The following is a 15,325-nucleotide window of genomic DNA, read 5'->3' as shown; positions in this document are numbered from 1 at the left end:
CATGGTTGCATTATGAAGTACTTGCTATCTGCCATCCACCAAACTTAACTCCTGAATGGATTCCTCACATTTTATATTTTGTATAATGTCCTGTTTAGACGATGTTCACTGCCAAAATGCAAGTGACAAATGATATCCTTGAAGATCATAGGTGCATGGCTGCTGCCTGCAATTTCTAGGGTCACATTTCCTTCTAATTCTAGAGAACTGCAAAGGTAGTGGAACATACTTTAATAGGAACAATGCAACATACAAGAAAATGAATTGTCAAACCTTAATATGGTAACATCAATAAATTATTACATTCAGCTACAACATCAGTCATTGAGCTACAAAAATATCATATTGAATATATTGAGGTAAAGGTCAATCAAGCACTCCAAACAGGACCATAAATTCCTTGTGGCCTCCGTAGCCTTGTTATATCAGTCCAGTCAGCAGTTCTCTGTTATTAGTTGAACAGAGTAGCATTCCCTGGTTCATCTGTTGATATGCACAAGCTGGGATCATTGCACGCAGCAAAAGCAGTTTTGCTGGATATCTGGTGTCAGGTGCACTGCTTTGCATGAAAATCTTCCGCTGATAACAAACTGGTGATAAGGTGTTTGATCCTTTCAGCGCCAGGACCAGGCTTGAGAGTAGTTGCATTTGCAATGACATGTTGTGGGATGGTCGAATTTGAGGATCCCTCCTTATCAAACCATCCACCAGGCACAAACCCATCAGCACTGCGGCCCAAAAGCTCAGAATCTATCTTGTCAAGAACTGGTTCATTTTTTCCAAACTTCCTTGCAAAGGGAGTATTGCTTTGTACCATTCTCTGGTAGTCGTCAACAGTGAGGAAATGTGGATGTTGTTTTGGAGGGTTGTCCCAAGATATGAAGTGGAGATCATGGTTCACAGTTGTGTTTTGGAACCCCTCAGCATTGCAGATGACAGTGTGGAAGTATCCTTCTGGTGAAGAAAGAAAGTTGGCATAATACATAAGGACTATTCTTGGAAGGTTGTCCCACCCCAACAAAAAGTACTCCACGAAGGGACGAGAGAGCATCATCCATGCGGAGCCTGAGAAAAATGATGAGCGTAGTTCAGGATTAAAAATTAGATAAAAAATCTGCAAACAATTATTGCATTGAGCTCAATAAATGAGCTTCATACTTCCCCTTAAAATAGAAATTGAAACTCCTGCTGGGAAAAAAGAAAGTGCTTAGTTCATAGATCTGCAGGGTAATGACTGTAACTGTAAGTAACACCAACTCATAATACCTGTTTAAAATTTGACTCTTGAAGCATAAGCCTTTAATGGCCAATTGTTAGTGCCAGACTACAGGCTTCTTTGTTTGCTGTGGGGTATTGCCCAAGGCCTGTAGGGGTGCCTCAGTGATTTCAATAGAAAAAATTATTTTCATTGCCTTTGCTCAAAAGCTCTGTTGAATGTCCCAGATTGATAACTATTCTTAAACAAGGATTATAGGGCACCCAAAATTTAAAGCAAGGTGGAAAACTCTCTTTTCATGTCAATTGTATCATTGAGTAGACCTGCTTTATAACTTGTTTGATTTGATTTGTATCCTGTGTAATCAACGGAAGCCATACCACAGCTCATTTAAAATGAGTTTCGCTGACTACCTTCTCTTGATGATCAGCGTCAAAATTGGGATTACCGCTTTCCATTCCTATTCTTCCATAAAAGCTCTCTCTCTCTCTCTCTCTCTCTCCTCAGTGAGGGCATTGGGGAAAATATCAAGCTTAAGGTATACTTTAATGTGGAAATGACCAATTAAATGGGATAAAGAGCTAGTAGTTCCTTAATCTAACTGAATAAGGAGATTATTGATCTCATCAGGCATTATCGGTTGTTCTATCAATTTGATCCCCAAATCAGTAATGCAGAATCTCAAACTCTGTAACGTATATGCTTCTTAATTCCCACCCCTCCCCCTCTTATCTGTGTTTGGAGAGAAAAAGCACAAAAAATGATAAAATAATGATAACATGAAGCAAATATTATATGAAGCCTCACCTGTAAACAGCTTATATGCTGTGGGCACGCTCCTTTTCTCTGAAACCCAAAACACATCTTGTTTTTGCACGGTATACAGTGCGGGATCAATAATTACAGGTCTGGCTCTCTGAAACCTATAATGTTAAACAAAAGAATGCTTAAGCAAAATTGTAGCTCAACACACAAAATATCTCCCCCTATGGAAATGAATTAGACTTAAAGGGAAATGCTAAAGAATGAGAGAGGATGAGCAACATACTCTTTCCAACCAATATCACTAGTATGCTCAATAAAATTGAGGTCTCTAGGAATTGCTGACAATGCATGAAGTAAATCTGTTAAAGAGAAAAGAAAACATTATCAAATATCAATAGAAAGAATTAAAGAAACAATAGAAGGTGGGTGAAAGCGTCGAACAGAATTAGCTCATGTTTCAGACTTATTGACCAATTATTGCCAGTACCCAATTTCTTTTTCCTATCAACTTAACTAAAAGAAATACCATATTCCGTTCTACAGAAGATAAATTAGCTAAATACAGCAAACAAGTCCACGTTGAGGCAGATAAGTAACAATAGCCCTTGAGATAGAATCAACAAAAGACCCCAGAACAATGAGAGGAAGGCCTTGGCCTCAAAGCAAACGAGTGACCATTCAAATCCCAGTTCCCATTTTCACAAGAAATAAAGAAACACAAAATCCCCAGTTGAAGGGGGAAGCCATAAAATCAAAGCAAAAGAATTCAAATTCTAAGAAGCAGGAGCAAAGAAGAAAGCCCAAGTAGAATGAGCGCCAGTGTCTGTAATTATTCTTACCATCTTGGGTCACCAGAGGGTAATCTGAGGCACTCAAATTAATAAACCAATCCCACTGACCGCCCTCCTTCAACAAAATCGCCGCCGCGTGAAGGGTGTTAGTGACCATGGTAGGACCTCGGTAAGTGACCAAATTAGACCTCGTCACAACCCTAACATTTCCCAATTTGACAAACAACGGTTCGTTCCTCACGAAGTTCGCCAAATCGAGTCTCTCGGCCGGCGAGGCCTCGAGGTCCAGATGCACGGCGTACTGGTTCAAGGGATGGTACAGAGCCCGGAGAGTCCTCTTCAAGCTCTCTCCGTCGCCGGACGATCCCGATATCAAGTACGCGATTCTGGGTATTGGGTTCGTAGCCGTTGAAGCTATGTGGAGCTTCGATTCCACAAACAATGGCTTTTGATTCTTTCTGGGTTTTGGCGAAAATGGGGAGGAAGAGGAACTGTAGGAAGTGAACAGTGAGATGAATATTAAAAAGGAGGAAAAGAGCATCGAGAAGACCAGTAAAAGCGACCATTTTTTCTTCTTCTGCGGGGACTTATTTTCCATGCCGAGAAGCATGGAATCTAATTTAGGGGGAAAAATTAAAAAAGTACTGAGGAAAGAAATTGTCTCCGGGAGCTTCAAACAGAGAAAGAAAGAGAGAGAAAGCGAAGTGGGTTTGCAAGAAAACACCTGCTACTTCGTAGATTGAAGAAGAAAATTACCAAAAAAGAAATAGATTTGTGAAGAATGTTGCAGGGAGCACGGATCCATGTCTGTACGGACTGCGAGATATTTTGGGATGAGAGAGAAAGATGGTGATTGGAGAATCGGAGAGCGAGAGAGAGAGAGAGAGAGAGAGAGAAGTGAATGGTGCTACGTGGGTGGTGGTGATTGGGTATCGGAAAGCGAGCCGGCGGCAATCTCAGGTGCAGTGGCGGTGGCGCACCGGGGGACGCGGGAATCAAGCTATTATTATTGTTATGTAGGTGGGTGAGCAGTGCAGTGTGACTGTTGGGATTGGGACTGTGACGGTGGGCTTGTAATAATAATAATAAATAAATAAAAATAATTAATAGTAATAAATAATAATTAATAATAGGCTAATAACACTTAACACTAATAATAATAAATTAATGTTTAACAGATGAAAAAAGGTGTTTGCTAATCCCAAAAATTTTAAAGTGCCTATGAATGCCCACATGGGACCCTCTTATTGCTTTTATTGGTCACGCGTTCCGTTCAGTGGGAGACTTTTTAACTTCCATATTTTGTATCACAGCTGGACGACGATTATTATGATAACACACACTAAAGTATTACATAGTTATTTGAGGTTTGTCCAAAAAATACAAACGTACTTTAAAAAAATTTATAAAAAAAATTTTCTATCTTTTAAAACAAATCTCAAGACAAGTCTTTAAAATTCCTAAAATCTCAAAAAGGGTTATTAAAATTTTTGAATTCTTAAGAAAAATTATTATTATTATTATTATTATTATTATTATTATTATTAATTTTTATCAAATCTTAAGAAATGTTAGTGTCTTTTGACCTTATTATTATTATTATTATTATTATTATTATTATTATTATTATTTGTAGTCAAAATGAGTGTGTTCAATTGCTTTAATTAGCATCTAAAATAATTTTTATTTCAAATATGTATTTTTTGTTTGTATAAAACATATCTAAATAATTGCTTCAAAATTTATCAGAAAGATGAGGTTCGAGTTCATAATTTGTGTGGATCTCCTTTGACACTTGGTTTTTAGAACATTTATACTTCTTTATTGATTAAATGTGTGGGTGGAAGTATAACTATCTTCATGATTAAATGTCACGCAAAGTTTATAAAATTATCAATTTTTTTTGAAAAATCTACATTTTTTTATCGGTAAAGGTAAATATATTAATCAAATGTGTATATAGAACATACTCTGGGCATCCCCGGACTCAAAGGGCAAACAAGCCCTCATCACATTGCATTACAATACAATCAACGGGCAAGTCAAAAAACCCTTCTAAGAGACAATACTCATTCTATCCAACTACCACAACATCAAAAAGTATTAGACATATGGAAAGTACACTAACCATGTAATCTAACTTGGATTCCCGACCCCAATCTAAGCAAGAAATGGGAATTTATCAGACATAGCTCTGTATACGTGCCCTTGGATGCATTTGATGATGATATCAACCGAAGTCTCTATTTTCTCATACTTCTTTCTGTTTCTAAAGTGCTAGATCCAATATACTGTTGTAGCCGCACAAGCACGCCTAGCTACTGATGCTATTCCAATTCCCTTAGCTTTTTTTTTTTTTTTTTTCCATCCATTTTATGGCAACATTTAAAGTTGTCATTCTTCTATGCCATCCAAGCCAGCCTCTAAGATAATTCTAGACCTCATAACCACTCTACATTTGAAGAATAAGTGATTCATCATCTCAATTTCAGACATGCAAAGGGCATAGGGTGTAGAGACTCGAACCCAGAAAATAAAATAAAAATAAATTAAAGGAAAATAAAAATAAATAAAGGAAATGAAAAATAAGAAAAAGGAAGGAAAAGAGTTTGGACAGGACCAAACCGTCAATAGTTTGGCGGGACTCAGAAAAATCGTCGACGGTTTTCCTATAGGGCAAACTACCGAGAGCGTTTAAGTGCCAAACCGTCGACGGTTTTGTCAAGCACAGAAAAACCGTCGACGGTTTTCTACGGGGCTGAGAACCTATAAATAGACATTAGGTCATTTTATTAGAAAAATATTTTATCCTCTCTCTCAGCTCCGAACTTCTCTCTCTCTCTCTCTCTCTCATCCCTCACGTGATTTTCTCTCACTTCTACACTCACTCGAAGATACTCTCGTTCTTCGATCATCTTCCTCTCCTCTCTTGGGTTGCCGGATTAGTTTCGGCAGCGGTTCCATAAAGCTATGGTTTCCATCTCCTATTCGTTTTAGGCAGAACTTTGAGGAACGAGTAAAGAGAATAAATTATACCAACTTTTTATTAAGTTTGAACCGATTAAATTCAAGTATATAAGTTCGTGTATATATATGTATGATTTTCTGAACGGACTAGGCATTTAAAAATGATGGTTTTTGATTATAATTCCCATTTAGGTAAAAACCAATCTGAGTAAGGTATATTATTTATTTACAGTGTATAACATTATGGTTGACACTCAAACTGTGTGACATGAGAATAACTCTTCATAATAAACTGGTTGTGAATACTGTGGTGAATGAATTGATATGTTTGGATGAATTGGGTGAATGAATTGATATGATTGGATGAATTGTTTTGTCTGGTTATTCATGTATATCACAATATAACGTTGGCAGGCCTGAGGAGTTTGTTATATTTTCATTTATATAAATGGGGTAAAACATTGGTAGGACTGAGGAGTTTGTTTTACTGATATACTATGAATAGGTCATTGTGAAAGTGTAACAGTGAATGTCGGTTGTGAAGAAATTTGTGTAGTATCCTATGTGGATGTGAAATTTGTGGACTATCCTGTGTAGATGTGAAACTTGTGCAGGGTCCTGTGTGGATGTGAAACTTGTGCAGTATCTTGTGTGGATTTAAAACTTGTGCAGTATTCTGTGTGAATGTGACTGAAATGTATGATTGATGTTGAATGTGTGTGGGTACATGTTTGAAAATAAAACCTTGCATGAATATTTATGACAAAGTAAAACTCTCCGTCTAAGGGCTTACTGAGTAAGGTAAGTGTTTTAATAAGTATCAGTTGTAGGCACACCCAAATTAAAGGGCAAAGTTACAAACAGTATCAAAGCAAATGGGCATTACATGTATGGGCGTATAAACTCCCCAATCCTCGGGAACTTTCGCTATAAATATTGGTTATGTATGTGTGAGTACAGTCTGCATGTGTCTTATCAATCGTTGTTGATTAACAAACAGCTATATTTTGTATACATTAAAACTCATCTGCCACACACTATTATAATTTATTTCATCCGTACTGAGAAGTGTCTCACCCCAACGAATTATTAACTTTTCAGGTCCTTCTGGTGATTGAGCTTAGCCAGCTTCAGGGCAGGGTTTAGTTTTTGGTAATTATGAATGGTTGTAAGCTATGAAGTATTTAAAAGTTAGGTTTAAATTCCTAGTTATGTAATATAAAGTGAATGGATACACTATTTGGGATGTATAGTATAGAACTCTGGTATTTTAATGGAGAATGTTTAATTATTTCCACTACGTGCATGTTAAGTGTGGTATTAGAGACGTATGGATGGTCTCATAACACCCCGAGCCTCACTTGGCGGGTTCGGGGCGTTACAAAGTGGTATTAGAGCTTTAGGTTGTTAGGTCATGCAGAATATAAGATGGATTAATACTAGAGTATAGGTTCGAATTAGGATGTAAATAGGAATGGGTAGATTAGAACACTAGCAAGAAATTCTAAGTTTTGTTTTGTAGTTTGGAGGCAAAAACCCCTTGATGGTCTTCTGCGATTTTTTGAATCAGTCGCGAGTTTCAGAAAATCATGGTAAATCCATCGACGCTGATGTTTACAAGGGGAGAGACTTGAACTTGAAATTATAACTCGAAGGTTAGGATGGTTGATTTATGGGGATAAGCCTTTGAAAGAGAATTTTGATAATGTGGTGATTTGATGATTGAGGTTAATTAGGTGTTTGAAGTTTAAATTGAGGATTTAAATGTTAAACTAGTTTCTTGTTTTATAACTATACCAGTTATGTTAAGATATGGAAATTCTAAACTCGCCTCTGTCCTATCTTCAGGATGGATCTCAGAGATAAAGACGTGGACACATGAGGGGATAATGATTTAGGGGCTTCCAATGGGAATGAGATTGAAACCTCCAAATTGCTGTGAGGTTTAGCTCCGTAGGTCAAGGAAGAGATTAGGCGGGACCCCGAGGGATTGAACTGCCCACCAGTGAACTAGGGCTATTCGATTGAGCAATTTACTCTCCTGAAACCCTATACTTTTGTGGGTGGTCGAGACTTGGGTGCAAGAGATGGAGAAGATACTAATTATGCTAAGTTGCACTGAGGAGAAAAAGGTTCTCTTCACCACCTTCAAATTAACAAGAGAGGCTAAACGATGGTGGCTAGCAATGAAACTACTGGAAGAGTAGCGGGCAGTACCCACTGTTATGACATGGAGGCATTTCAAGTAGGTCTTCTACGACCGGTACTTCCCCGCCACCACCAAGGATGCTAAGGCGGGAGAATTTTTCAATCTGACTTAGGGGCACCTCACCGTTCAGCAGTATACTGTGAGGTTCGTGGAGCTTTCTCGCTTTGCCCCCTTTATGGTCCTAGATGAATACCAAAAGGTGGGGAGGTTTGAAAGGGGCCTGAAATAAAGGATCCATGAGCATGTGATAGTCTTGCAGATACAGGACTTCTCAGAGCTAGTGAATAAAGCCACCGTAATGGAGTTGGGCCTGTAGAGTGGTGCAGAGATGTCAGAACCGAGGAAGAGACCCTTGCCTCCCAGCTCCCATGTAGATGCCAGACAGGGATCATGTAAAGACCCAAAAAATGATAAGTAATTAAATAAAGAGGAAAAGGAAAATTTGAAGGAGGTAAAGAAGGATTTGTCGACGAATGCTCTGGCTTCATCGACGAACTCCCTTATACAGTTCGTGGACGAGGTTCGGTGCCTCGTCAACGAAGAGATACGGAGAGGGGGGCATGTAGACCCTTTGGTCTGGCGACAAACTCATTATCCTTATCGACAAACTTCCTTCCTTGACTCATCGACGAGTCCATGTGTCCTGTCGATAAAGCCACGTGGCAGCAGTCTATATATAAATATATATATATGCAAAATCAAATTTTGGGCAAAAATTTAGCTAATTTTCTCTCTCTCCCTCCCTCTCTCTCTCTCTCTCTCTCTCTCTCTCTCACACACACACACACACACTAGATTTCTTTTTCTCTCACTTCTCTTTAGATTTTTGGCCTTGTTTCTCCCCAATTCGATGATTAGAAGCTACTACGATGATCTTGGGGAGATTCTCTACAACTTAACTGGAGTGGAATTTCAATTTGAGAAGTTTGAGAACCATCCCAAAATCAGGGTAAGTGGATGGTTTAAGGGTTATTTAGTTTGTAGGTTTTTCTGAACCTAGATTTAGTAGTAGATGTTGTTATACTAGTGTTTGGGATGATTTATGTGGGTGTTGTGAATTCAGGATTTTGGGGCTCGTATTGCAGGCAGGTTAGGGGACCTAGAGGGTGTTCCCAAGAACCCAGGTAAGATAATGAATAGTTTATAATTCAGGAAATATGAGTATGAAAATTTATTCTAGGGAAATTAGTTATTTCATAGGAATATATATATATATATATATATATATATATATATATATATATATATATGATATTTTTAGGATTATGAAATTATGAATGCTAGGGGCATAAATTAGAACGTTAGTGGACGAGCCTATTTTGTCAGGTAAAGGAAATATGCTATGTTAGTAATTTTGGAAATGTTATCAGAAAATATGTGTGACAAGGGAAAATTTTATAGGATATATATTACTTTTATTATTAGAAAAATCTAGATTTCAGTAAATGGGTTTAATATTTATTTAATTGTGTGGAATAAGTAATTATCATATTCAATGTGAAAATTACTCAATTTCGGATATCATGTTTTACGGAATATATATATATATATATATATATATTCGGGTCATTCTGTTTCCGGTTTCCATTTCCCTTTCCTTATTATTTAAATTTCATTTTAAAATTCGGGTCGTTACATTAAGTCCCGCATACGGGCCGCACAACCCTATCATGGGGGGTTAAATCATGGCTTACAATTTTCCAGGATAATTATCAAAGTTATTTATATGTATACAGATTAATAGAAAAATATTAGATATACTATAATACTAGAAGTATGAATCAATAGTATGCTTAGATGTTACAGTTGTGTTTTAAACCACATAGGTGTGAGTTTCATGGTATTATATTTTACATAACATCCAGGTTTCAGTAATTTATCAGCATATTATATATGTAAACTCAGTTGCTACACACTAGTAATAGCATATTTCGTCTTACTGAGCATTGTCTCATCCCAGTGACTGAACATTTTTCAGGTGATTCAGTTAGGTGAGTAGATCAGACTCGCAGGTAGAGAGGACGTCTACGCTACCCTGTCTGTAGGGTAAGTGTCATTAGGGGATTGTATTTTGAGTAGCATTCAGGAGTTTTTGGGTAAATGATGTTGGGATGATGTAATCATGTATGTATATTTTGTGAGAATACTGGATTCTGGTATTGTAAATATGGATGTATGACTTTATGTTTTCCACTACATAGGTATGTTATTCTATGAACATGAATTTCCTTAGTGCCCACCTTGGGCCTGAGATGTTATAGCAGATAATACAGAGGTATCAGAGTATTTTATTTTGTAGTATATTTTATAAAAAAAATGGTATGAATTTTTGGGTCGTTACAGCTCATGGAGGGGAGATAGAGATACTGTGGGCCAGATATCAAATAAGACTGATCGAGACTACGCCCTTAATTTGAATCAGAGGAACAACCCGGTGCCTCGCGGTGGCCCGACACTTGTCTATACACTTACCCCGACTTAGGTAGACAATGCTAGAGGGGTGGGTAATGTGCTTATGTTTGGGATAAGCGATAGTTTCATTTGGTTCTAAGTGATGCAATAGTTCACATGTTAGAGTATATTGAAATGTGTGAAATGTGGTTAGTTAATAAACTTTTTAAGTTCATAAAAAATGATTGATTAATGAATTTTGAGGATGAAATTTTTATAAGAGGGGGAGATTGTAGAGACTCGAACCCAAAAAATAAAAGAAAAATAAATAAAAAAGGAAAAAAAATAAATGAAAGGGAAAATAAAAAAAAGGAAGGAAAATGTTTTGGTCAGGACCAAACCGTTGACTGTTTTGTCAAGCACAGAAAAACCATTGACAATTTTTTCCGGGGCTGAGAACCTATAAATAGACATTAAGTCATTTTTTTTTAGAAAAAATCATTTCTCCTCTCTCTTAGCTCCAAACTTCTCTCTCTCTCTCTCTCTCTCTCTCTCTCTCTCTCTCTCTCTCTCTCTCTCTCATACCTCATGTGATTTTCTCTCACTTATATGCTCACCCAAAAGTACTCTTGTTCTTCGATCATCTTCCTCTCCTCTCTCGGGTTGCGAGATCAGTTTCAGTAGTGGTTCTGTAAAGTTAGGGTTTCCATCTCTCGTTCATTTTAGGCAGAACTTTGAGGAACAGGTAAGGGGAATAAATTATACCAGTTTTTTATTAAGTTTGAACTGGTTAAATTCGAGTATATGAGTCCGTTTATATATATGTATGATTTTATGAACGGATTAGCCATTTGAAAATTATGGTTTTTAATTATAATTCATATTTGGGGAAAAACCAATGTGAGTAAGGTATATTATTTATTTACAGTATATAATAGTATGGTTGACACTCAAATCGTGTGGCATGAGAATAACTCTTCATAATAAATTGGTTGTGAGTACTGTGGTGAATGAATTGATATGTTTGAATGAATTGATATGATTGGATGAATTGTTTTGTGTGGTTATTCGTGTATATCACAATATAACGTTGGTAGGCCTGAGGAGTTCATTATATTGCCTACATATAAATCACGATATAACATTGCTAGGCCTAAGGAGCCTACATATAAATCATGATATGACGTTGCTAGGCCTGAGGAGTTCGTTATATTGTTATTTATATAAATGGGGTAAAACATTGGTAGGCCTAAGGAGTTTGTTTTACAGATATATTATGAATAGGTCATTGTGAAAGTGTAACAGTGAATGTTAGTTGTGAAGAAATTTGTGCAGTATCCTGTGTGGATGTGAAATTTGTGCAATATCTTGTTTGGATGTGAAACTCGTGCAATATCCTGTGTGGATGTGAAACTTGTGTAGTTTCCTGCGTGGATGTGAAACTTGTGCAGTATTCAGTGTGAATGTGGTTGAAATGTATGATTGATGTTCAATGAGTGTGGGTACATGTTTGAAAATAAAACCTTACATGAATATTTATGGCAAAGTAAAACTCTCCGCCTGAGGGCTTACTGAGTAAGGTGACTGTCATGATAAGTATCAGTTATAGCCACACCCAAATTAAAGGGCAAAGTTACAAATGGTATCAGAGCAAAGGGGCGTTACATGTATGGACGTGTAAACTCTCTAATCCTCAGGAACTTTCTCTATAAATATTGGTTATGTATGTGTGAGTACAGTCTGTGTGTGTCTTGTCAATTGTTGTTGATTAACAAACAGTTATATTTTGTATACATTAAAACTCATTTGCCATACATTGTTATAATTTATTCCATCTATCCTTACTGAGAAGTGTCTCACTCCAGCGAATTATTAACTTTTCAGGTCCTTCTGGCGATCGAGCTTAGCTAGCTCCGAAGTAAGGTTTAGTTTTTGGTAATTATGAGTGGTTGTAAGATATAAAGTATTTAAAAGTTACGTTTAAATTCTTGGTTATGTAATATAAAGTGAATGGATACACTTTTTGTGATGTATAATATAGAACTCTGGTATTTTAATGGAGAATTTTTAATTATTTCCACTGCGTACATGTTAAGTGTGGTATCAGAGACATATGGATGGTTTCATAACACCTTGGACCCCACTTGGCGGGTTCGAGGCGTTACATAAGGCAACTCCTTATCCTCACCCGAGAGTTTGTCATTAGTTAACAATTTATTTTTAGCATCTTGCCATAGTATGAAGGAGTATTTTAGAGTGCATCCACTTCTCTGGATCAGTGGGTACCATGGCAGTTTAGCACCTTTGTTTCTCCAAAAATTATAAGATTTAGAATATATTATCTCATCTTTAGAACACCATAGCTCCAGCTGTTTCACAATTTTTTTAATAAGGGAGAATCATCGTGTCTGACTGAGATCTCCTAGATGCTTCCTTATTTAAGATAAATTTGATGTATCCATTTCAACCACAATGAGTCTTTCTTTTTGTAAATGTTCCACAGTGTCTTGGTAAGCAGTGCCCTATTCTAGAGTTTCAAATCAAAACCACCCATACCACCCTCATTTTTAGAAAGGCATACATCCTTCCATGCCACCAAGGGTTTAACTCTGCCTCCCCATAAGAAAACACTATAAAATTTGATTATATATTTTATTACAACCACTGGAATGGGAAGATTTGATAGCCAAAAGCATTCAATCCCTTGAACAATAGTGTTTATCAGCTCCATTCTACCTGCATAGGACAAAGTTTTACTAGGCCATAAGCTAATGGACTTCTCAATTCTAGTTATCAAAGGTGCATAATGGGCTGCATTCAGCCTTGTGGAAGCAAGAGGAAAGCCCAGGTATCTGAATGGAAAAGTCCCTTGTTGAAAGCCAGTTAGATTTCTAATGCTTTCAGTTTTATAATCACTCAAACCTGTAGAGAAAATATTAGACTTTGAGGGATTTGATTTTAGGCTTTAGCACTTGGAGAAAGATTCTAAAGCACCCATCAACTTTTTAACTGAACTGTAGTCGCCCCTGGAAAACAAGACTAAGTCATTAGCAAAGGCCAAATGGGTTATTTTCAACTTTTTACATTTGGGATGAAAGTTGAAGTTTGGATCCTCCTCTAAGGATTTCAATAGCCTCGATAGATAGTCCAAGCATAATACAAACAGAAGAGGGGACAAAGTGTTAGAATTGGTGTATTCCCAAGAGGGGGGGGGTGAATTGGAATTTTAAACTTTTCTCCTAGGTTGAACTAGATGTTAGCAGAATATTACAACCTAGGGTTTTTCTATGCAGTTCCAAATACGTTGATAAATGTAATATACGAAAATTGAAATCAAGTGCATCATTCACATGATAACATACACATGCGGTAAATATAAAGTGTAGAAATATAAACAAACACGCGATATGTTATTGGGGTTCGGCCAACTGTGCCTACGTCCCTGCCTGTAGCTCGCAAGCCCGAGGATTCCACTAATAGCTCACTTAAGGGTGAAGCGCCACTGATTACAACTAGGTCAATTATCACAGGGCTGACCTCAACTTACACGCCTTAACAAGATGGCACACCTAGCTTTCTTAACCGGGTCTAAGTTAATCCGGGAATATTTCAAAGGGCTAGTCTCCCTCTTCAGGCCCGTGCTTGGAATACAACAGTTTTGCTCAATAAATGAAACGATACAGTGATTATGCTTTCAAGTAAAGCAGATGTGTACCCATATATGTGCAATCACGTATACCACAATATGATTTAATATATAAGCTCAGTGTGGTCTAGTATTTCAACTCTCAGATATATATATTTACTATCAGTGTAATGAGTGCATAAGAGTATCAACCAGTATGATCTTTGTATCACAATATGTGCTCAATCTAACAGCTCACACAAAGATACTAGCCAGACAATATATATGTATATTTCAATCAGCAAATTTTCTCAATTGTATGATGCTCAAGTAATATATATGTTTTGTTTGCAAAAAAGAGTTTAATCTTTGTATTCAATGAATGATATAAATCAGTGGATATTGCAACAAAGATTTTTTTCACACAAACAAATATCACTTCAAAGATTTATCAAGATGAAACACACTAGATATTTGAAAGTGATTTGAAAAGAATTTTTGCAACCAAAATCAAATATAAACTTCTCAAGATATTGCAATAATGATGCAATACTTAGAAGCTCCAATGAAGTCTTCTTAGGAAAGACTTATTGATAAAGTCCCCTAAGAACACTTGAGGATGTGCTCTCAAATAAAATAATTTCACACAAACACAATCTTGAGAGAGCAATCCTTAAGGAACAACAACACTTAAATCATACTTACAAAAGTATTTGAGAAGTAAGATCTGGTAAGAATAAGTGTTGGAGGCTCAAAGATGAGTATTATGGGTTTTGGGATTTTCAGAGAATTTCTCCCTAATCAAATCTGCTAATCTCTTACTAATTTCTCAAATGAAGGGGTATATATAGACACCTTATGAAATATAACTGTTGTGGACCTATTGAGAATTATTAGAAAAGTTTAATGGCATTTTAGCAAGTTTAACCATGTTTAAAATATTTTAACCATGGTAAAAAATCACAGCAACCTGAGAGGCCTGGTTGACCAGAAACCATTTCGGTCGACCGAAGTTCATATGGCTCGGTCGACCAGGACATTTTTGAACTTGGGACACGGTCGACCGAAAGTGCATGTCTGAGGTCGTTTTTCAATTTTACCAAGGTTTGGTTGACCGAGACATTTTGAACTGAATGGTTCGGTCGACCAGACAGTTGGAGTTTCTCTTGAGGACCCTTGGACGACCAGACAGTTGCAATACAAATTGGCTTGGTCGACCAAGTGGTCAAAATGTTAACCCCAGGAGGTTTCGATCGACCGGGGAGTTTGAACTATAATGGTTCGGTCGACCGGGCTGAGGTCAAATTGTTGACCCAAGCCGGTTTTGGTCGACCAGGGTAGAATGAACTGCCAAGATCGAT

The 15,325-nt window shown here is 37.1% G+C and overlaps 1 protein-coding gene across 1 annotated transcript; it reads right to left on the bottom strand.

The window, feature by feature from the left end:
• Nucleotides 1–216: 216 nt before the first annotated feature.
• On the bottom strand, nt 217–3,834 carry LOC131157249 (beta-glucuronosyltransferase GlcAT14B-like). The gene is made up of 4 exons (XM_058111240.1): nt 2,821–3,834; nt 2,265–2,340; nt 2,024–2,139; nt 217–1,065 (listed from the first exon to the last, which is right to left on the bottom strand). Exons 1-4 carry the CDS (start codon nt 3,380–3,382, stop codon nt 548–550), a joined length of 1,272 nt encoding a protein of 423 aa, XP_057967223.1. The 5' UTR covers nt 3,383–3,834; the 3' UTR covers nt 217–547.
• Between the last annotated feature and the right edge of the window lie 11,491 nt (nt 3,835–15,325).

Source organism: Malania oleifera, chromosome 6, assembly GCF_029873635.1.
Source record: "Malania oleifera isolate guangnan ecotype guangnan chromosome 6, ASM2987363v1, whole genome shotgun sequence".
NCBI lineage: Eukaryota > Viridiplantae > Streptophyta > Magnoliopsida > Santalales > Ximeniaceae > Malania > Malania oleifera.
This window is presented reverse-complemented; position numbering and strand designations above follow the sequence as displayed.